Below are 22,648 nucleotides of genomic sequence, written 5' to 3' on the forward strand. Positions count from 1 at the left end.
CATTCACTTGGGGAAAAACTTTTCTCGTTAGTTATCATTAAAATTGTAAAACCCGTCTTTTCCCATTCCGGCTAGCGGTACGTACGGCTGAATACTGCAACACACGCTTGAGCGTCAGCCAACCGGAAGCCGTCTTGGAAAGCGTGAAACAATGTGTCCATCAAAACCCGGGCACACGTTTGAAAGGAGCGTGTTGAGTTGAGACACGAGCACGGAAAATGAAACAGAAAGCTCTTTCTCTGTGTCAGTCGGTCTGTGGTGAGTGTGCTTTATCTTGGTTTGTTAAAATTCATTATTGTTATGAGCAGAATAAAGTTTCGGAATTTATTTTTGGCAACAGTCTATTCAATTAAAGCTTTTCTGGGATTCGATCGAGTTGCCCGCAGAAAGGGTATACATCTTTGTTCATTTTCGGTTCATTCTTAGTCGTCTAACGTTCTCTTGTTTTGAAATCCCACACATGTGCCATAAAATGTCAGTAAAGCTTTGAAATGCTTGGGAAAACGTTGGACTTTTTGGAATAATTTTGACAATTTTGACAATAACTCTTCAACCTCGAGTGGTCTTTGTCTGCCCTAAATGGCTTCCTTGGCTTAAATTTAGCCGTAGCTAGATTGTCAGTCCTCAATACTCGGTCCAGTCGCTCATAATTTGAATTCATGTAGAGACAGGCTTGGAAATTTCTATTGGCAGAAGGATCCTTATGATATTGAATATTGGAAGGTATGTGTATTAGTAGCCCGGCCATGCCACAAATATTTATTCATGCAAATTCAACTAGATTCTGAATGATATAGCTAACTGTAATTATATCCTCTGTTATATTCTCATCTTGGAATGAACCATCATTTTTCTTGGACTTCTAATGGATTAATTTCTTCATGCTTATAAAATTGCTTGGATTAGCAAATGGATGAAATAAACTGTCATAATCCATTATAGTGAGACAGTCCGGTGGCTGCGATTTTAGTGGCACCACACGACAGGACTTGGTAACGAATCCCGTCAGGAACATCTCCCCGTAGACTGGTAGCACTGGCTATCCAGCTAAGGGTAAAATTAAATTCAGGAAAACCAGAAATGCCAGGACAAGACGTTGATAGATTTTATTGCCAAAGAAGAAGAAGAAGCACAAGATGATGAAGAAGAAGAAAAAGTAGAATTTTATATAATATATTAATGAACTCAAGGCTTTCATAACGAACGTTAGAATGAATTGTTTTGGTTTCTGGCGCAAAATAAAACTGCCTTCCTGTTTATAATAACTTCACAAATGTACAACACTTTTGCTTATATTTTTACTCATAACATAGCTCATAATTTTACGACTTTATTCCATACATATTGTGACATAATTTGTAACAACACGTATCACGCAGGATTAGCCCGCAAAGCTTAAAGCTCAACTCTTTTCGCGTGGATAATAATTTCCTTATCATCCTTTCGCACCTACCTAATCTCCGGAGCTACAACGCCTTACAGCACAGCATCATTCATCGAAATTATGAACCCCCCCCCTCCCCCCAACCCGTGAGTGTATGTGTGTGGATGATCTTAGAACTGCCAGCGCAAGAGTCGAGCCGTTTTGCGTGCTGCTTAATTGAACGTCTTGCAAACATTGACTTAAACAAGTTTGCGGCCTCTACCGTCGAAACAAGCATGGTCCGCTTCCAATGATCCGTGGCTGATTTATCTTCTTTGGAAAATAATTTATCTCAACCCCAACGATGACGAAGATGACGCTGTGCCACACCGAACAGGCACGAACGTCTCTTGGCATAATCTTCTGGTCTTTTTGTTTTTTGTTGCTGTCGTTACTTTTGCTTCCGTTAGCTCGGTGAAGCGAACGACAGAGGATTGTTCTTCTTGGACCAAAAGTCAACCCGAAGAATGTGTGCGAGGGAAGCGAAACTTCATCATAACCCATCCTTGTTGGTGTGCTTATGAAGTGGTGTACCATGTAGCTGCGCTAGAGGCATCCCACTCCGAAGGACGGGTTTGACAGCAGGTAGGTGGGAAACCCGTTAATTATGCACGAACTATGTGAAGGACACGGAAGTGGTCCTTGCCGCTGGTTGCTACAAACGTTGCCCGAAGTGGTTTGTGGCGGTGTGTGAAGCGAAGGAGATAAAACGAGATAGAGTATTACAACGCGTGTGCCCATACACGTCCGGCGGTGACCCAGATACCTTCAGGAAGGCTTTCTGGGTTTTCGCAACCAAAACGCCCAACTCGTGTGAAGCAGAGTGTTCACGACCAAAAAGCTAGCTCACGTTGAATGGCCACGTGTGATAGCGTTCGGAGCTTTGGGGCATATTTTGGGCTGCCAATGCTATATAGTTGGTTTCATCGCTGGCCAACATGTTAACACGTCCTGTAACGTTGGGTCCGGTAACATTTACAACTCAAAAAATGGAGAATCTCGTCTTCAACCATCCAACCCCCTGGTGTGCAAATTGGTACAAAACATTTGTGACATTTTACCTCAATGAGTACCGTCTTCAGTGTCATCGTCGCCTTCCTCACCATGATCATCATCCTCAGCAGGAGGGTTTTGCAACTCCGGGAATGGCAAATCATTTTCCAACCAGCATTCCCTCCACCGTAACTGGGAATATCGGGTTCGGGTTCCTTCCGGCGTTGAATCATGTTGACAAATATTTGCTCTCGCAATATATAACACACTACACTGTTTGATGCTATTTCCAGCATCCGAGAGCATCAATGGGGCGCATTCTTCCGATGCATGCTGTGTGTGCTGTGCTGTGGCGCTGTGTTATTAAAATGTTTTCCCATTTTTGCCTAGTAACGATATCGACGATACACAGCGATCGGATCGATATGGGAAGTACGGATGGGTAAAAAAAGGGACATTGGAATAGTGGTGCTCGTGTTCCTAGCGCTCTGTTCGACATGTAGTGCATGTTAGTTCTGCCAGTTATTGCCACACAAGCGCCTCTTTAATGAAGGGTAAAAATGGTGCCTATATCAATTCTCGATGAATAGTTGATGTCTTGAAAGAGAGCGATGTTAAATCAATATGTTCAGTGAAGGACTTTACAATAGTGTAGAAATGGCCAAATTCGTGATCAGGGTTCTCTAAAAAACCTCTCCTGTGGGCTTCAGAATTCCTCAGCAATACCTCATCAAACTGTTTCATGTAAATTATACTCATAGAAGGTACCGAAATCGAAAACCTACAATTCAGATTAATATTCATGCTACAATATTTCACAATTTCCTTTTTTTTTCGTTGAGTCCCGTCGGGAATAACTTTGGATCAATTTAATGCTTTCTGTAGCTCCAGCTGTCAATCTGATTTTGGTTTAGCATCACGCTCCAGAGCCAATCCCTCCCGAAGCCGGTGCTGAAGTCAGTGGCGAAAGCTAAACGAATCACCTACACGCTCGACTAGCATTATCCTGGTATCAGAAAAATATGATTATTTTCGTACCATTGCGGCTTATGAAGCTCCCACCCAGCACTGACCAACATGGCAGAGCTTTTCTACCTAAGCCGTACTGAGCAAAAGAAGGAAAGAAAAAAAGGGAAAGGAGGACACACTCTATGAGATAATCTTCCATGCAGTTCGTTACGATTCGTCCATTTTTTATATCAGAAAGGAATGTGTTTTTTTGCTACTTTTTCCAAAAAACCATCCACCATCGTTGCGAATGTCACACAAACACACCCACCTGTAAGGTGAGTCCCGCACCGATACTGATGTCTGAGTTTCGTTTGTGACGCTGTATGACGCATGAAGTCGAAGCACAGCCATCGTCTACTCGTACCAAGTAGCATTGAAATGGTTTCCGGCAAAAGCAAAATGAACGTTTCTTCTCGTTACAACACTTTGTTCTTGAGAGTTGCTCAATGCTGTATGCGGCCAATTTTCAAACCCACTTCCGGTTGGCCTGCTCCGTTTGTGCACCGGCATTGTGCACCGAACGCAAGAAGATTCGAACGGATATTATTTATGGGCGAAACTGGTATGCTCTCACACTGCTCTACAGGGAAACCATTTCATTTATATTGCTCCATTTTTCCCTTGATTTATCCACTCGCTTCACGAAAAAAGCGTCCCGTCCTGCATTAGTGCTTCCGGTCCGGATGATGGTGGCCGTGATGATTGTGTAGGACCAGCTTTTTTTTGCGGGGAGGGGAGGGGCTACCATTGTACCACTGGAACTTATGTGCCTTGAGGGAAGTTTTATGGGAGAGATGCTTCTTTTTTCTTCAATTTTATCGGCATTTATCGAGCGACGTGAACCGATTGGGAAATTGTCGTTACGATAAATTGAGCGGCCAAAAAATGATTAAACGGGCATTTTTTTGTGTTAAAAGTGTTTTTTATTGGTAGAATTTGAATGTAAAATCGGTAGGCAATTGGTTTTTGGGGAAGGTGAGTTTCCTGGGTGATGAATGTTTTGATATTGTGCTGATAAAGTAGAAACCTTTTTCGAACTGCAGCTTGGTCGTATGATTTATATATTAATACTGAAGATGATTGGAAAATTAATTAAATTGAGTAGAACATATTTCTAGAAACTCGACGGTACAGAAATTGTGATTTCTATGAAATTTCTATATTCATATAAAAATGGAATTAAGGCAAACTTCTGTCAGTGAAAGAAGCTGGAAACATGGAGCTTCTTATTCCTGATTCATAAGAAACAACATAGAAAGTTTGTCAGAACTGGATCTTGATAATGCGACGCGTGGATTAATATAAGTTAAATAGATTTGTGAAGAAAAGTATAGCATTAATGTTAACAAAAGAAGAGAAACCCCTACTAATAATCAATAAAAATGATTGATTATCCCTAGGGCATGACAAATCGTACTACATTAAGCTATCTATTGTACAAACCGTAGAGCAATCCGTGCATGATACTGTGTTCGAGATGTTAGGGAGCCTTCCGAGAAGTTCTTTCTTATTGTTAGAGCCTTCCCGGAACTGCGTTGAAGTAACAAACAAAACAGAAAAGGCTAAAGATGAGAGTTTATCTTAAGAAAGTTAACGTTTTTCGAGATATCCTTGATATGTAGATTTACCCTCGGTAGGTAGACTGTTTGTTTAATTCTTGTGAGGCTGAGCTAGATGAGTAAAAGATCTACTAAGCTAGCACGAGAACTCATTTCATTAAAGGGAGCAGCAAACGAGTGTTATCGAAGAGCTTATAACCTTAATTATTCGGAATGTCAGTTAAAACTTCCAACAGAAAAAGTTCCAATTGGAATTTGAAACTAGTCCTTACAGTTTGAAATCCCAGAACCTCCAACCATATGCCAGAGGGTCTTCCATTGCTTCCACTGCGGCTAAACATATCATACCAATGTTAAGTTTTAAAGGCACACATGAGGATGCGGATGGCTGAGCTTTAATTTGGCTTAAGTCTTTCATTTTATATTAAATGCAAACACAAACGATACTTTAATTATTCACCGCACACATACATTCATTTAATGCCTAGGATCAACCGTTGGCTGAGGCTAATTGCCATGCACGGAATTAGGCAAACGGTTGAATATAGTTTCCATGCTCTAGCCCACGAACGATACATTCACATTCAAATCCCTTAGATTCCATTTCCGGGTGAGCCTCCGGTGAGATCCATTTAAGCGTAATTTGGTGCCACCGTGTGCGCTCCGCTAGTGCCCTTATACACACTGTTGACACGTTAAATTGCCAAATGAAGAAAGGCATGTGCACCATTTAGCAACGCTATTCGATAATTGTCTCCCTTAATGTGGCGCTGGAAGGTGAAATCGCTGGGTGAGTGGATCCAAAGCTTCCAGCTGGCTGCACAAATCGATAAAACCATTCTCACTGTGGGAACTCTACTGCTGGTAACATCCGCCAGAGTGCTCTAGCGTCCATGTTCCTTCTGTGTGGTAGCAGCACCTGACACTAACTACTTTTCGAAACATTCGATGATGCCATTTTTACATCATCCTTCCGGTAATCGTCAACAGCTGTGTCGGGTGCTAGTGACAAACGTTTCGCTTTACGGTTAAATTATAAAACATGTGCGGAAACCTTTCGTGCATAATGTTTTCACACCACTGTCATCAAAGTAGTGGTGAGGGTTTAAAGTGCCGTGGGAAGGTTTAAGGCTGATCGTTATCGTTATCGTACATCATCATTGCAGTGAGGGCAGAGGATTATCGAGCACTGGCATCATGGGTGTGTGTGTGTTGCTGTGGTGCAAATAATAACAGGGTAGCATATAAAACATTTAACCTTCCGCTCTCGTGGTCGCGGTTGCCTATAACCTCAAGTACACTTAATCCAATTTGCACCAGATCCAGTCGACAGTACTGTCAGACGGCAGAAGCCACTTTCCTTTGGCATTGCTCCACCGGAGGGCGATTTGTAGGGTCGAGAAAAGTATGAATGCATTCCAGATATGCAACAGCTGGTTGCGATTTCACCGTTTTTGGAGTAGCAAGGAATTCTGAATGAACATGAAACCCGCTCGCTCTCCCTTCCTCGTTCCTAGGGGGGGAAAAGGTTGGACTAACGAGCCTTAGGATCCATCTCAATTATCACGTATCCCATGACGTTAGTCATGGCTTTTGCTTGATAACAATTCACAATCAATACTAATTACAATCGCCTAGCTTGGGAAGGTCGACGAGAAGCTCCCGAGGAATACGTGTGTGGAAAGGATCCGTATAATAATGACCAGATGAAACAGGTGTTTTGCTGGAAGATACCTTTCTACACGTTCACCCCAACGATTAGCTGCGTGAAGCGAGAAGATGTCAAAGATTCGTGTGTATTCACCGAGCACCTTCTCCGGGAAGTTGGCTCCCATTGGCGTAATGGCTTCAGATGCAGCGCACAAAACCCACCACGGTACGATGCCTTTCCCTTGTATACATTTTAATTAAGAGCTTTCTCCTGTTGTTCTTGTAGTGTTTAATTATTTACGACACTGTGGTGCCTTTGCTCGGTTGGTTGCCTGTTCCATCCCAACCGGTTGGAATCGGAGCGAACCTGGACAATCGAACCGGAAAGCGAACAGGTAACCGGGAATGGCATTGAGAAATGAGTTTTTCCCTCCTCAGTTCAATCGATATGTTCCAGCGGATGTGGCATACGGAAGGTTAATGCATATGGATATCAGCCTCCAGTTGTGTGGAACTAACGGTACCCCATAGTCTAACCTTAAAGCCTTGCCATTATTGACATTCACCCTCTTACCTGAATAGGTCGCTAGCAGGATGGAATGTGACACAGAATAAACATACATTCATTCCAGCTAATGTACGAGCACAATAAGCGGGGAAGGGTAAAAGCCAACCTGAATTTTACCGCCACCTTCCCGGTGTCCCACCTCTGTACATAAAGTCACCAGAATAATGCAAGGAGCTGTAAAAACGGACGTAATGGACGGTTGATCGAAATCTCCGTTCTGCCGGAAGTGGCAGCGCGGGTCAGAGGGATTGCTTCCTAAGCCATTTCCTCATTTTAATCCTGCCCATTGGAGGCACGTTCTATGGTCAGTTAGTTTGCAAAGAAAAACAACACTTGATCGGGACAGTGGGAAAAATGGCCAAAAAGGTTAGAATTAGGAAAAAAGTGTGGTAAAAAACAGCATTATTTGTGCTTAATATTGATTGTTCAGTAGTATTTTTTACGCAATTTGAAGATATTTCCTTTGCATTTCTCCTAGCGGTCCTTCCTCCTAGATCCTAGCGTCATAAATATGGCTTTCATATATAGAGATGCTCAGTATTTGTATTTATTTTGAGTATGACGGCTTAGGAGACGCCCAGTACTTCACATAATTTTTAAAAAATTTCAATTTAATTGTATAAATTACTGGGTGTATCAAAATACTAAAATTCTTTCACCTTACGTTGCTTTTGAGTTATGGAAAAAACACATGATATTTGAATTTTTCATTTAATTTCGAAATATTCTATTTTTGACCATCCTCGCTGGATAGTGTCAGTTGCAGAGAGTCACATTAAAAGCAATAAAAAAAAATGGAAAGGAATTCACCATTCCGTTTCGCTACATTACATACGTACGAACATGAACCATTCTGACATGAGCAATCGGTTGGAACAACTAATGGTTCATTGGGTCATATGCTTGTTTATTTATTTTTTTCCCTTCTGCTCCACTAATACACTAATGAGTCCATTTTGTGCTGATTGTTGTTTAGGTTAGCTTTAGCTACATCCCACATTCAATGCTTTTCATTCATGCTAATGAAGGTTTAGAGATGTTTTTTTTGCTAACCACAATGACGATGGATGAGAACGAACTAAGGAAAGCAAGAAGTTATGCTCGCGTGCAGCTGACTGGACGGAGATTAATGATGTGTAACAGGATAAGTAGTGCTTTATTCGTTGTCCTTTCGCAAAAAGAGGGAACATGTGTAATGAGAGTGGAATTACATGTTTTAAGGAGCTATTTTCGCGAGTGTAACAGGTTTTTAGGGGGTAGTTCCTGGAGGAGCATTAATTGCATGTTGCTCGATCTTGTTTATTTAAACAAGGAAAGTAGTGAAGTATAGAGAAAATTTTCTTTAAGAAAATCTACGTAAAATGTATTATTCATAAAGAAATAATTCAGGGTTATAAAGAAAAGGATACAAAAAAATATGAATTCTGTAAAACTTCATGAATTATGAATCGTCGTCACAGTCATTCGCTCACAAAACTATTCTTCCATTGCAACAGCCTCATCACCGGAGTGCATTTATATGCTAAAACACATCGTACCTGCAGTGAAAAAAAAAAACCGCAAGATTGCATTTTACCACTCTTTTGCAAAACCCGTGCAACTTTTCCTTCAAACAAATAATGGCCAGAGAAAACTCATCTTCAGAACACCGGAACACCACGATGGCGAACCGAAAGCGTTCCACCGTCGTCGTCTTTCATGTACATTTGCACTTGAGATTCAAATTGAATTCCGTGACTCGTTCGTTGCCTTGCCTTATCGTAAAGGGGAAATCAATCCCGTGTGCCAGGCCAGGTCGGAGGACGGGATGATGGAGTCACATTTTCAAAAAACTTCCATCGCACACTGGACCGCCCCATGTGGGGAAAGTGTCACTTGTTCCTTTCCATTTCGTTCTCTCACTTTCCCAACTGATGTCCAATACGAGTTTGGGTTCGGGGTTTAGTTTTTTCTTCTTCCTAAGTTTGGAATCCTATTTTCAGCCACCCAGCCAGCCCAGGAGGATGAAAAGGAACACAGAGACGGACGCACATCAAGCACGAGAGCGAAGGACATTCCAACGTAGATTGAAAATAAACACGAGATCTGATGAACCGATGAAAATTTGAATCTAATTTTAATTAAAACAATCTCCTCGGGCATTGGTACCGATCCGAATGTTGGCGAGCTAGCGAATCTTGGCACGGCAGGGTTTTATTGGTAGAAAAAGGGACAGTGGGTGTTCGGCGATCGGTGTGTTTTTTTGCATTTGTCTCTCACTTTTAACACGAATCATTCTCGTCTGTTTCGTAGCCGATTACGACACTCTATAAAACCGACACCAGGAATCTAACCGGGCGAAGTGACGAAAAATCAATTTATTGATTGAAGTAAGTGTGTGAGTTTGTTTATTTAATGGATAAACAAACCAACCAAACAAACATGGTCCCAGAATTCTGTGTTACTGTGTAGGTGACCAACCAACCAACCGACCGGGGAGAGCATTCAATTAAAAGCGGACAAAAGACCCTCCTCCGGCTATCGTTGTAATGTGTTGTCTTTCATCTTTTTCATCCCAGTTTGATGGTTTGACGCAAGCTTTGCCATGCTGTGCTTGTGTGTTGTACTTGTTCTGCCACTTGCACGGAACACATGCAAAGGAATGCAAAATGTTCCCTTTTATGTTCCATTATTATAAATTCAATAAACTACGCCGCACTCCTCTCGCTGGTGTTCTTTGCTGTCGTGCAGTTATTAAATTGCTCACTGGACACTATGAAAAAGCTTATCGTGTACCAAGTACCAGGCGTCTCCATTATGGTAAAGTTTGCCCTAACGAAACAAAACCCACCGGAACCGTTAGATATAACACTTTAAAGGAGTATTATAGTACAGTGCAATTCTCCTTTAAAAGTTGTGGAAGTATTTGGTACGCGAGCAACGAGCGTGTCACGTTGTTTGTTTCCCAGATGGTGTAAAAAATTAGATGCAATGGGAAACACTAGCGTTTGTCCACCATCTTATCATGCGAAACTCTGCACTCTGAAATAGCATCATAAAGTGTAATGGTATGCAGAAGTGTTTACGTGCAGATGGTAGTAAATTGCGCGGAAAAAGGGATAAAAATCCCCCGTAAAGCGGAATGGTGAATGCTTGTATGTTGAATGTTTGCGAACGGAAATTGAGGTTCCCTCCGCTCGATCAGAAATTCGAAGCATTATTAACGCAACCGGTTTGCTTCGGCTCGGTCCCAATAACGCTTACGTATCCCTCAATCTAATTACACTCCCTTTTACGACGTCAAAAATGGAATAATTGAGTTCCGGTAATGCAAAACGCCACGCCACTGCATCCCTCCCCCACCCCATCCGGAATGTGGGTCAAGGATAGAGCGTTAGCTGCCAATCAAGCGATTACTGCAGTACGTTCAACCGTGTCCGGTTAGTTTACATGCTACCGATGTTACTAAACTCGTTTCTCGTCTTTCATGTGCTCAGTCGAACATGACTGATTGAAATGTCCGGTCCCCATGGATTGTCCACACCGATCGATCGGCTAATCAGGTGTTGGTTGCGTCACACTCGGCTCCCCGCTTCCCGGTCGGTGTAAATTCGCTCAATCACTTGTACGACTTCGACCGACAACCTGATGAGACCGATTCTGTTGGGGTTCTAGTCAATATCCTGCCACGGGGTGAGATTCTCGCAAAGTTCTCGTAAGCTGTGAGGAGGCGGATGTTATCAAAAGGAAAGCAAAGAAAACCTAAGATGGAAAGTTCGGCTTGCTTCGAACGCCTACGTACCTAATCCAACGGAGCGGATCGATTCACACTCTGCTACTTACAGGTGGTACCGACCAAACAGACCGAACCGTACTTAAAAGCTTTCGGATCATAGCAAAGAAAGTGACAGTGGTGCCAGAACCCTTGCGAAAGGCATAAAGCGTTCATTTTCAACAGCACTTCCGTTAGCCTTGACAACTCGGGACAAATCCTTTTTCCCTATGCTAGAGACCATTCACCGATCCACTGGTCTTCCATTCCTTTCCTCACCTATACCCCCCCCCCCCCCACCTCGTCGGTTAAGTCACCACAAATTGCAATTACGAGGCTCCATTATGTTTGTCGAGCCTCCCGAAATAAGGGGCAGGGACCGGCAAACCGATGAAAAATGTTCACAACACAATCCACGGATGGCTCTATTGATGGTAGACGGTGACATATTGGCAGTACGGCCCTATCCCTAAGCCCGTCTTGCCAATATCCTTTTTCCGCATGTGAGCGCACAGAGCGACATTCCGGAATTGAGTACCATTTCCGAAAAATGGCACCAAGTTTGCCGCGGTGTCGCCACGTTGATTTATCGATTTCAATAAAAAGGATTACTACGTGTCCCGGGGTAGGATCCAAACAATCCGTGTTCAAATTGACTGTGTTCGCTGGTTGGATTGTAAATGACTGTTCCGTTTTGTCGTGACGAGACCACGCGGGTACCAAACAATCACCGACACAAACGAATGGCGGCCATGATAAAAAGGCTAATTGGTTTGGAGGGATGCAAACCGCATGTGCTTACACATTTCTTTAGCAGCAGTGAGCCTTTTGAGGTACCTGGTAAGGTTAGGTCAATTTTTGCCCACCATATGCCCTGTCCTTTATTAGTATTTGCCGGGTGGACAGAATGCTTTGACACGTATACTTCATCATTGCAACAATATGTTGCACTTGCGGTCAGTGCTACTCATGTGGGGTTTCAGTTGCCAATAACAAGAGTAGAATAATTTGTTGAAGTACAGCGGCCAGAGATATGGCACGAGGCCAAGTGGCTATTTCACTGAACATAAGTGGCTGATTGTTTTTTGCTCTCTAGCAGGTTTTTTTTTTTTTAAATTGGAAACAAGGCTTGAATGTTGAAAGCTTAAAGCCGAGGTAATTGGTTCCTCAACATGCTTTAATTGGACTGTCTGAAAATTATGTGATCAGCTCCTATCTTCAAAGACTTCAAAGACGTTTGGAGTCTGGTTTCTTAAGTCTTTAATAGGTCTGGTCGACGAGGTCATACCTAGAATATCAGGACTGCCGATTCCCAAAGGTGGTTCGTTTGCTGAGAGCCTAGCACGGCCGCCCAGTTCGATTATAGGAAGATACGCCTCTACCAATATCCCTGGCATCCGTTGGACTACGGGGCCTCGATGTGTGCCAGCCACATAATCTTTTTCTCTTCCATAGGTTGCAGTTAAATGAAGTGTTGTCATTGTCCTATTCGCAGGATGCCTATGTTCATGTTCTATGTTCATACCGATCGTATACTGACTTATTTGCTGCACATAGCCGGATCGTCTGTTCTTGCTAAAGATCCGCCATCGAAGACAGAATTCGATACCGGGTTCGACCGCGTGACAGATTGACTCAGTTACCTCTCGGTCATCGGACTGCGCAGTTTCAGTATATTTTTCTGCCAGAAACTACAAAACTCAAACCTATTTATGATCGTATCCTTTTCGTTGCTGGCTGGGTAATCGTTAAGTAAAAAAAAAAAAAAATAGATACTTAACGGCAGCAGTCTGGAAATAAAATATTTCCTAGCTCCATCTCTCTATACAGACAAATAAATCTTGCCAGCTCTACTATTGAATTACAAAACCAATTAGTTTATCCATTCTATGTCCTGTTTCGTCGTCCCGCATAGGAATCAATATCGAGCGAGCAGACGATAGTTTGATATCCCTTCTTGGTACTTCACTCTTTGCACGTTCTTCACAGTGCGGTGCGAATTGAATTGAAATTTGCATTGACAACGTTTTGCGCCAACAATTCATAAGCCCGTCACGTTTCGGTGAGACCACCGTCATTTACAATTTCACAACAACCGAGGTTTACCATTCGAGGTACCACGCTGGGGAGAGTTGGGTGCTCGTGAAGGAGGTGCACAGTTTGGCACAGATTGACGAGTAAATGCTCTAGCAGCATGAATATGTTACATGTAAAACTAAAACACGGAATGTGTGGAACCGAGCTTTCACACACGATCTGGCTACATTACCATAACCGATAAATCATTGCATGCGAGCAAAGGAAACATTTACACCAACACCGTTTGGCAGTACAACTAGTGGCGCAATCTGGCGTTTGTTTGGTGCCAGATCGGGTGGTTTATAGTGGGTTGTGATAACCACTTCAGGAAATAGCTTCGTGGAGAAGCAAAAGCACATTCCGCTGGGCTGTTAAATTTTCGGTGCAAACGAGACAGTATCAAGTGTGCGCAGATGTGTTATCGTTTAGTACATTTTTATTTCCTTTCCAACAGTTACAGAATGAATTCTTATTGTGTTTTACTTTATCTGAAGCTTATCTTAAAATCTCTTGCCTATTTTTCATTCGTTTTCTTTTCATGCTCTTCTTCAAAGTCTTCTCCGGCGGCAGCCGCAGTCCATTACTCAGCATTTAACGTGCATTTGTGCCTTAGCTGTTGTTTAGTTTTCGTCTTGAGTTACGCTTGCCCCGGCACGGTCACGGAGCAGCCTGAAAACCCCAGAAAATCGATACGATGACAACAACCACCAAGCACACACACTGGCAAACCCGTTCGCTGGATCCAACCCTAGCGGGCCGGGTCCTACATCCGAGGACATCTACTGATAGTACAGCTCGATGTTCATGCCGTCGTGTATTTCGTAGTCCGCCAACTTGATATTGTCCTTATAGATTGTGTACCACTTTTTCAGCACTATTTTGTCGTAGCGCGTTCCGGTCTGGGCGGCGATCAACTTTTTCAGGTCGCCAATCGTATCGTCTGGGTTGCACTTTACGCGCACCTTCTTGCCCAACCGATCGTTGCACGTAATTTCCAGCATCGCGGCCAAAACAAAATAGGGCGCTGGCAAAGAAGAAAAAAGGATAAGAGAGAGAGAAATGTGCCGGCAAATTAGAAAACGAGCGGACACACACTTTTGCTGTTTTAGCTTTGCGATACAAATGCTTTTTGATGAGCGAAACGCGCGATGTAAACACAAACAGCGGTCGCGCAAAACGTCAAAGCTGACGTGCTGGATAGTGGGCGCACCGTGTGGACATGTGCAGTGTCATTTTTTCATAATATTCTGTTGAAAACCCTTTCCGGTAGGATTGCAGCTTGTAACATCATTACATGATAATTTGTGGTTGTAATATAAGAAAATTGGTATTTTATAGTTCTTGAAAGCAGCCATTAGCTTAACTCTTCGAAGATGATCGTGAAAAATAATCAATTCAAAGCACTGTGGAGATTATTTGACAAAAATGACGTTGGAACCTTCATGGAACCCCATTGGCCCTCATACAGCCTCATAATTTTAAACCTAAGTGGACAACTTGCGATAAACTTGCTTCTGATGTGCTAGAAACATCCTTATATACTCCGATGTAGCGAAGTAATGTGTACATTTCTTTCTGAAAGTTTAAAACAACGTTCAAAGCACACGTTTTGCCTCACTCGTCTCTTTTCGCTCCACGTGGGTTTGTATGGATTTGCAAATTATTCATGAGCGAGATGAAATTTTCATCACATTTACGGGCTGATAATTTAATATAACCGGTTTGAACGTTTTCCAAAGTAAATAAACCGACTGCTTGGGGGAAAAGTTTCATGCTCTTCCCAAACCCGCGGGGGTAGAAGAGTTGCTCAGAGAATGGACGCACACGATTCTACACTAAAAGTGCATTACGCTGTACAACATACGGTGGGCCACTACCAGAGTTCATCGAAATTTAAATTTTCCATTCACTATCATCCTCAACCTCTAGACAAGGAGATACAGAGAAAAAAGGGCTCGCTAACGGAAGAAGGACAAAATAAATAAATAGTAGGAAAAACAACCGAATCTGTTTATTGTAGAAGAATTGCGTAGAAAACAGGTTCGACTTGGAAGTGGAAAGCTAGTCAACATTTGCCCCAGATAATCCCCCCAGCGCGGCTACGCAGGAACAAAACAAAAAACAACCACAACTGGGCGAAACAATCCATCTTGGGCTGAATATGTGCCTTCGGCGAAGGAACTTCGTACCGATAATTTTATTCATAAGCGCCCTTCTTGCTATGCAAATGACATATTTGGACTGGTCTGAGGGGTGGAGAGACCCCATGAAACGGACGATTTGGTGTCTTATAAGCCGAAGCCTTGGAGTGTGGAGAAGATTTATTGCGCCCCTTCTCAGTGCCAACCCAGCCCTTTTGCGAGTAGTATGGACAGATAGTTTTATTTCGAGACCGGTAAGTATGCGACTATTATTTAAATTGGTCTCATTGAAGCTAATTTGATAGTGTCAGCAGATAGGACATTTGAAGATAGAAGTGTACTTTATGATCAAGAGAGCTTTTGTTTTTTAATTGCTCCACAAACTTGAAGACCACTTTCGAAAACGACCGAAACGAGCCTAACCAATTGATTATTCGAGCTGTGGTTACAATATCAAATCCTAGGTTCAGTTTCTGGAAGAGAACCTCACTTTTGTGACCTTCGTGCTGTGGAAATTTTTCGAGGGTATGATCAATAAACGGAATAACGGCCATTCCTTGATGTGCTCCTCCCAGACATCCTTCCAACCTTCCGACGTGGTCTGAAACCTCATACAGTCATACCATGGTAATGATGTTTCGAAATCATGTAAATGCTACTGAATCGTTTAGTGTGCTCCGTATACCTCATATACATAGTTGGCCAAAGACATTGCTTGTGCACGTGGTGGTTTGCGCATTTGTCAAGCACAGAAACGGTTTTGCCACGTTAAGCGGGGGCACTCTTCCAATAAGAAAAGAAGGAACGGACAAGCGAGCGAAGAAATGAAGTGTCTTTATTTTGTCGAGTTTGTAAAAAAAAATAAGTTGGCTTGCTCCACCCGTGGTCGACAGTTCTAGTGAATGATTCACTCGTCCGGCCACAAGAAAAAAGCTACCCACGGTGAGCATTAAACCACGTACTGCAAGTTGAAGTAAAGCAGAAGCACTCGAGAATGGCAGGACGAAAAAAAATGTCCCCCCTGCTCGTTCGGTTCAAGTTCTTATGCAACCACGGTGGGCGCCCCCTACAAACCGGTGGTTGTAATGGAGCAGCCGAATGGTGCCATCCTTCGTGGATGCTTTCGTTACTTTGTATGGCATAAAGGAACGACTAAATCAAAGTGAGTGAGGAGCCCAGCAAGAACTGATTCAATCGATCCATTTTCCAGGTTAGGACCTCGGCTGCAGCAGCAACCCGACCACGGGAAGTGCATCAAAAATTGAAGCACAGAATCAATAAGCTGAAACCGAAACTTCCCAAAAAACGGTCCTTGCCGGGCTCGTTGTAACTCGTTTGCCAGATCGATTCTACTGGCAGATCTTGCTTCACCCATTTCCAAGAACATCAGCAGCAATGCTCAGGCAGTGTGCTGGGCCATATTAGCAAATCCGTTCTCATTTGCTAACGGCAACCAAAACCGGCGTACATTATTCAACGGAAAACGAAGGTTCTGGTGATGGAGTAGCGAGATTGAAGCAGCGAGACGTGCCAGAACCGGGGCCAGAAAGTTCAAAGTAGAGTGGTTTGAAAAGTTAGATTGATGATAACAGGCGGCCAAGTTTTGTCCGCTTTTCGGTATTTCTTGTGTGGAAATATGAATCAATGCTCAGGCTCTATGGAAACGGAAGCTAAGCACGGTGAGCCCGATGTCGGAAAACAATTATATTAATAATTTACCACACCTCAATTTTGTGAGTCAGGAAATCATTTCCCAACCGCGAATATCAACAGAGGATGAATAGGAAAAGGAATCATAAAAAAACGTTACCTTTGTGGCTTCTTCACGGGTACGAGGTACACTTGGCCGTGGATAAGTCGCTGTGGCACTTCACACAAACCGCCTGTTAAGAATGTAACACACGCACACGCCGCACGGACACCGGTAACGGACCTTCACCGTTTCTCTGCGATTATGCAACGACGCGGATTTCGCGGATGAGCACCTTAAGCACGGGCCGGGCCTGAACTGACCTGTACCTTAAACGGGCAGAACGGATACAAACCAACCGGATTGAAGGGAACAACCACGCGTTGCACTCGAACACGGATACACACACGGTGAATGAGAGATAGAGAGAGAGATTCCAGCCAGAGCACGCTCGTTCCGGTTGTTCGACTGGCACGTGTGCACCGTAGCGAGTATCACTTCAGAGTGTGGTGAAAAGCCTTGAACAGTTCTGGTTGCGAGCCGAACAGTGTGATGCGAATGCACACGCACCATGTGGCAAAGGAGCTACAGTAGAATACGTACCAATGGCAGCAACAAAAGGCCGAACCCGAACCGAATCGCGCGTGCTGCTCGAAAACCCGATCCGGTACCGGTGCTCGAACACGAAGGCTTTCTTGGTGCCTTGGTAACGGTGATTACAGGTGATGTAATGGCGGGTAGAAGTATGAGAGAGCGAGAGAAAGAGAGAGAGCGTCAGCTCTAGAGATTTTTGAGAGTTGAGGAAAGCGAGTGGAGCTTTCACGAAAGCGCCAAAAGCACAATTCGAGCAGATTCGAGCTATCGGAGAAGGTTTGAATGGGATCCTTGATGTAACTGTTGTATTTTGGTGTAATTTTATTTTTTGAAAATTTTGGGATTTGATTTCCATTTTCGGCTGCTTCTAGTAGTCGAGCGCAGATAAATGTTTATAATCCACTTTTTTCGCATAAAACTAAAACAATCTGTGTTGAGTTTAATGTTAAACTCAACGTTCAACCACGTGCTACTTTTTACAAACCACCAGGCGTCTCCATCAATGTTTAACAGATAACATTTAATTCACTGAAATGATGCCTATTTAGGGATCATTTTTTAGTTTTGCCGTGTGAAAATTTTAGTTGGCGCCTGGTGGTGTAGGCGACAGTGGCGCCGGTCTTCAAACCGCAAGACCGGGGACGCAGGATCTAATCCCATCCGGACCGTCCCCCCATAGTGAGGATTGACTAACCAACTACGTGGTATCGGCAGTCTAGTAGGCCATTTCGATGGCCGGCATGACCTTAGAGGTCGTTAAGCCAAGAAGAATATAATCGCTGATTTTTTTGTTGTGATTATGCTTTTTAACTTTTAATTTGTAAAGTACACTTGAATAATTAAATCCATAACGTTTTAACATTCCACAATCTAGCAGGCGTCTCCATTGCACACGTGATAACTAACCAGGAGTCTCCATAGTTTTTGGTTCCATCGATAGAGTTTTTTTTTTCCTTCGGTGGGATTTTGAACTTACCCTCTTCAATATCACCTTCCAGCAGCTCGCCAAGGGCAGCGGCCGAGTCCGTCGTCTTCTGCCCACCACCGTAGCTTGGTATCTCCTGGCTAGTGTTGCAACCCATGATGGTCTACGGCACGCAAACGATTAACTACATGGAATCATCTGCCCTTTCGCTGGGGAGCAACCCCTCCCACCTATCTGTCTCTCACCTTTGCGGCGCACTAGTAGTTTACTAATTATCTTCACCTTTACCACTCTTCCATTGCATACGTGCACGCGTGAAGTTGCAACACAAAACACGGGGTTGACCGTGAAGCGTGGACACACGGCGCGTTGGCGCGTCTATAGGACTGCTGCAACCTGTTGTTGCTGTTGCACGTCGGTGCAGACTTCCGCAGCGAGTATTTTTCGATCAAACAACGATTGATTGATTTTGTACGCTGTTTACAATTCGAACGATGAGATGCTCGCCGCGAAGCTAATACGATCACGAATCGTGTGAGATGAAAGAACGGACAGCTCAAGCTTTGTTCACTATTTTTACGGGAACTGTTGATAGCACTCTTGGTGTTTAAAGTCTTCTCAAATGTAAAACAACTCTGAGACTTCTTTGTATATCACTACAAAGCACAACACTCTATGCAAAATGATCACACTGAACGAACTTCGCACCAAGGAACCAACTGTAATAAACCGAAAGTATCGATTAACAACGATTTAATGCGCGTGAAACGAGGGAACTTTTGCACCCGTACTTGCGATTAATAACGGGCAGGTCTTGCTGGCGCTATTGACACTTGCGACTACGGTTAGGACCGATCTATAGCACCACGGGCTAAGGGACCATTCCCGCACTAGTTAACCTTCCGATTCCGTGAGGCCCCGTCTGCACTGAGGAATCATATGTTGTAGTTCCCGTGTACCGGATGACGTGTGAACCGATGTACGACTGACGGCGTGCGATCGGAGCAGTACCGAACGAAACGGTTCGGTCCCCATGTTCCACGGACTCCAAACCGTGCCGCGAGGGAGACAGTGGGTGTACGTGTGTATGTAAGAGTGTTTGTACAGGGGTTGTTTATTCATAAAATGGACCATCGGCATGACAACGGAGCGCACGGCTAGGTTGAAGCAAAAAAGGAAAAAGGCTTCGGCCTTCCTCGAATTTATACTCGAACCGGGTAAAAAGGGCACATGCTCTGGCGTTTTGCTCGATGAACTTACACTTTGTGTGCCGGTGAGCGAACGTTGTGCCTCGACAGGAGACAGTCAGCGATGATCCGCAATCGGTAAACCCGAACACGGTTGATTTGTTGAGTTTCATTTGATTAAGTGACTGAACTACGAAACAGGCAACCGAAAGCCCTCCACACATTAACTATGGATGACGGTGTTTCCCACTCACAGAGCTAATGGAAGTGTGCGTGTGTGTCTGGGGGGCAAGAACCGCGATTTTGTTAACCATTAATTATTAGCAGCAATTGACGGTTGACGGTTGAATGGGAAAAAATGCTTTTTAGAGCCCTTACCACCGAGTGACTAAGAGGAAAAAATTACCTCTTTCAAAAATGTTATTTGTAGTCATTACTTAAAGCAAACAAACTGTGTCACACAGTAGTAGAGCCTAGTAAAGCAACAATTATGTACTCTGTACTGTGGAAGCAAAGGCTAGTAACCGATCTACAATAAGACGGACTTCAGTTCTGCAGCGCTGGTCTTCACACGACAGTCCAAGTGACTGGATTCTCCTACTAAGTGCTTTCAGCTAGTTTAGTAAGCCATCAGTATTCATCCTAGGGATTCTTTATTAACGATAAATATTCCATAGCTTTGGGCTTCCGATCGGTGACATCGATGAGCAGGTGGCGCGTGAGGTTCGTTCGTTCGTTCGTGGTGGTTCGTTTTAGGAGTATTTACCTCAGGGGCCGTCCAGTGATAAGGCTATAACCGTTCCCCCGTAGAGAGGAATGAAGAGGTTTGAGCTGATGCATCATAGCGTCATAAGGGATATCTGGCCCTAATTCGAGTCAGATCTCTGATGTAATTGTTATCCTACAGACACGAGAGAGATTCCTGCCAAGCTGTCCAAGCCAACTACAAACGCAACACAGCATTCCTTTTCAATAAACAACCTTTATTCGTTGCTATTGAGTTCGTCTCTTCTCGATTATTTACATCAACGCTTATCGTGTCCTGAATGTCGGAATGGATAAAAATAAGAAACAGAAAGCCGATTAACGCATGAGAGGACGCGCATTTGGGGAGCCCGTTTTTCTTTTTGGGATTGATATGAGAACGATTGCAACAATAAATCTGATCATTTGGGATGGAGTTCCGTGTATATTAGGCGTTAGAGGCCTGTCAGGCCTTGGTGAAGGTGAAGGTCCACATCGCATGGCATGGCATACATTCGTCTTTACATACTAGAATCAACGTTCGGTGGTTTGTGCAACAGATATAGCACGACAATCGTCGCCAGCGCACTTACCAGAAAGATCACATCGAACCAACGGTGGTAAAAGTTAAAGTGTAACCCACCCAACACCTCCGTTATAATTACCCGATACTCGGCCGGCATATTCATGCGCATTAGCAGTACGGACGAGCAGAAGTACATGCCCATTATTTGGGCCAGTACCAGCACGATAATGTTGGAGGATTTGCTGGACGAGATTTTGTAGAAAAATTTCGTCAGCGTGAGTAGCAGGCCGCGAATGGAGGTAACCACGATGCAGCCGACTAGAAGGAAAGACACGTGCTGGCTCCAGAACGCAATGTCCATCTCGAAACCGCACCAGTGAACGGCAATTTCGATACCGCGTGTTACCGGATCCTTTTTACCAACACGATCGAAGATGATATTAATTGTGCACTGGAAGTAAACGGCATCATTACAGTTTTTGGAGTTAATAGGACTGTATAGAAGCGAAGGAAGTAACTTACGATGAATATTTTCCACAAACAGTAGAGGCTGAAAAAATGACCCAGCACGTTAAAATATTTTCCTTGCAGAGTGGCAGCCCACCGTTGACGTTCCTGCATATTTTTCATCGAATGCACTTCAAGGAAGAGTTGTCGGGAGAGTTCTTCAAGGGCGGAAATTTCTAACCGCAGCTGTCCAATGTCTACGGTTTAAGAGAGCATTTAAACGTATTATATCTATGCAGATGGATATTCGTCGACTGATCTTCCTTACTTTCTGCACCGGCAGGCCTCTGCGTGACACTGCTTATCATGCCCCAAATGCTTTGCTTCTGGTTCGGTTTGTTCCTCCTACGATCAAGCGCAATGCGCTTCTTCTTCACCAGAATCATGTCCATAGTCTGGAGCAACCTTCGCTCAATATTCGCCACATCACTCTGTGACACGGGCCGTATGAAGTAAGACATGCTGGTGTACGGATAGTTAACGGCACCGAACCCGGACAGTACAGCCATCACGGTCACACCGACCACACCGATACGTGATACGGCTTGTTCGATTGTGAAGATTCCTCGGCTTACGCTTAGCAGTGGAAAAGGGTCTCCGATGCGCCAGAACCCATACAGATAGCACAGCCAGATGAGTGTTGTAAGCGGCTGAACCCATCTGGCGGGCACTGAAAGAGAAAAGAGACTAAAATGTAGAAACCCGACTCGCCGGTACACCTTAAGCACACAACCATACCTATCCGCACATTACTAATGCAGGAGTAGGCGATCAAGTACGGTATCACAGCAATCACCATGATGAGCAGTAGTGTTAGCCCTAGCCGCCAGTGAAAATACCGTGAGGTCGAATCTAGAAAGCCAATGATTTCGAAAATAATCAACTCGAACATCGTCAGCGACAGAGCCAGGGTGGATGAGAAGATCAGCTGTACGAACACATGCCGTATTTCGTAGTTACGGAACAGCTGTTTCACGAAAAATACCCATCCTCCGATGAAGAAGATTAGCTACAAAAGCATGGGCGAAAGAGTAAAGGATATTAGAGTGAGGACGTGTTGCATTCCGATCGATTCCGGGCACCCCCTTCGTAGTACCGTACCTGAGACACAAGAACGATTAACGTATCACCGAGTAAAGGCAGCTCCATCATTTGTAGGCTTTGGTACTTTAATTATAGAATGTTCGCATCGTTTCGTTTTTTCTTGAACGTTTGGCTGCGAAAGAAGGCGCTGCGCTAACGAATTTCTTTTACCGTGGCAAAGGTATTTGTTTATTTCGGCTTTTTCAACGTCTGTCAA

At 43.8% G+C, this 22,648-nt stretch overlaps 3 protein-coding genes across 3 annotated transcripts in view; all 3 read right to left on the reverse strand.

Moving 5' to 3' along the window:
- LOC126568591 (longitudinals lacking protein-like) overlaps positions 1 to 22,648 on the reverse strand; it is a 105,189-nt gene that overhangs the window by 49,244 nt on the left and 33,297 nt on the right. The window lies entirely within an intron of this gene.
- On the reverse strand, positions 13,814 to 14,061 carry LOC126568637 (ubiquitin-like protein 5). Its single transcript, XM_050225149.1, has one exon. It carries the CDS (start codon positions 14,033 to 14,035, stop codon positions 13,814 to 13,816), a length of 222 nt encoding a protein of 73 aa, XP_050081106.1. The 5' UTR covers positions 14,036 to 14,061.
- On the reverse strand, positions 20,836 to 22,550 carry LOC126568200 (Golgi pH regulator). The gene is made up of 5 exons (XM_050224641.1): positions 22,450 to 22,550; positions 22,087 to 22,357; positions 21,617 to 22,018; positions 21,364 to 21,545; positions 20,836 to 21,292 (listed from the first exon to the last, which is right to left on the reverse strand). The coding sequence occupies exons 1-5, from the start codon at positions 22,498 to 22,500 to the stop codon at positions 20,837 to 20,839; spliced, it is 1,362 nt and encodes a 453-aa protein (XP_050080598.1). The 5' UTR covers positions 22,501 to 22,550; the 3' UTR covers position 20,836.

This window comes from Anopheles maculipalpis, chromosome 2RL, assembly GCF_943734695.1.
Source record: "Anopheles maculipalpis chromosome 2RL, idAnoMacuDA_375_x, whole genome shotgun sequence".
In the NCBI taxonomy this organism is placed as follows: domain Eukaryota; kingdom Metazoa; phylum Arthropoda; class Insecta; order Diptera; family Culicidae; genus Anopheles; species Anopheles maculipalpis.

Excerpts from the sequence above, each read along its gene's own strand:
- LOC126568200 (XM_050224641.1), bottom strand. The coding sequence starts at position 22,500 with ATGATGGAGCTGCCTTTACTCGGTGATACGTTAATCGTTCTTGTGTCT. Across the intron at positions 22,358-22,449 it reads TAATCGTTCTTGTGTCTCAG|CTAATCTTCTTCATCGGAGG; the intron begins GTACGGTACTAC and ends ATGCTTTTGTAG. Across the intron at positions 21,293-21,363 it reads GTTTGTGGAAAATATTCATC|TGCACAATTAATATCATCTT; the intron begins GTAAGTTACTTC and ends GTTTACTTCCAG.
- LOC126568637 (XM_050225149.1), bottom strand. The coding sequence starts at position 14,035 with ATGCTGGAAATTACGTGCAACGATCGGTTGGGCAAGAAGGTGCGCGTA.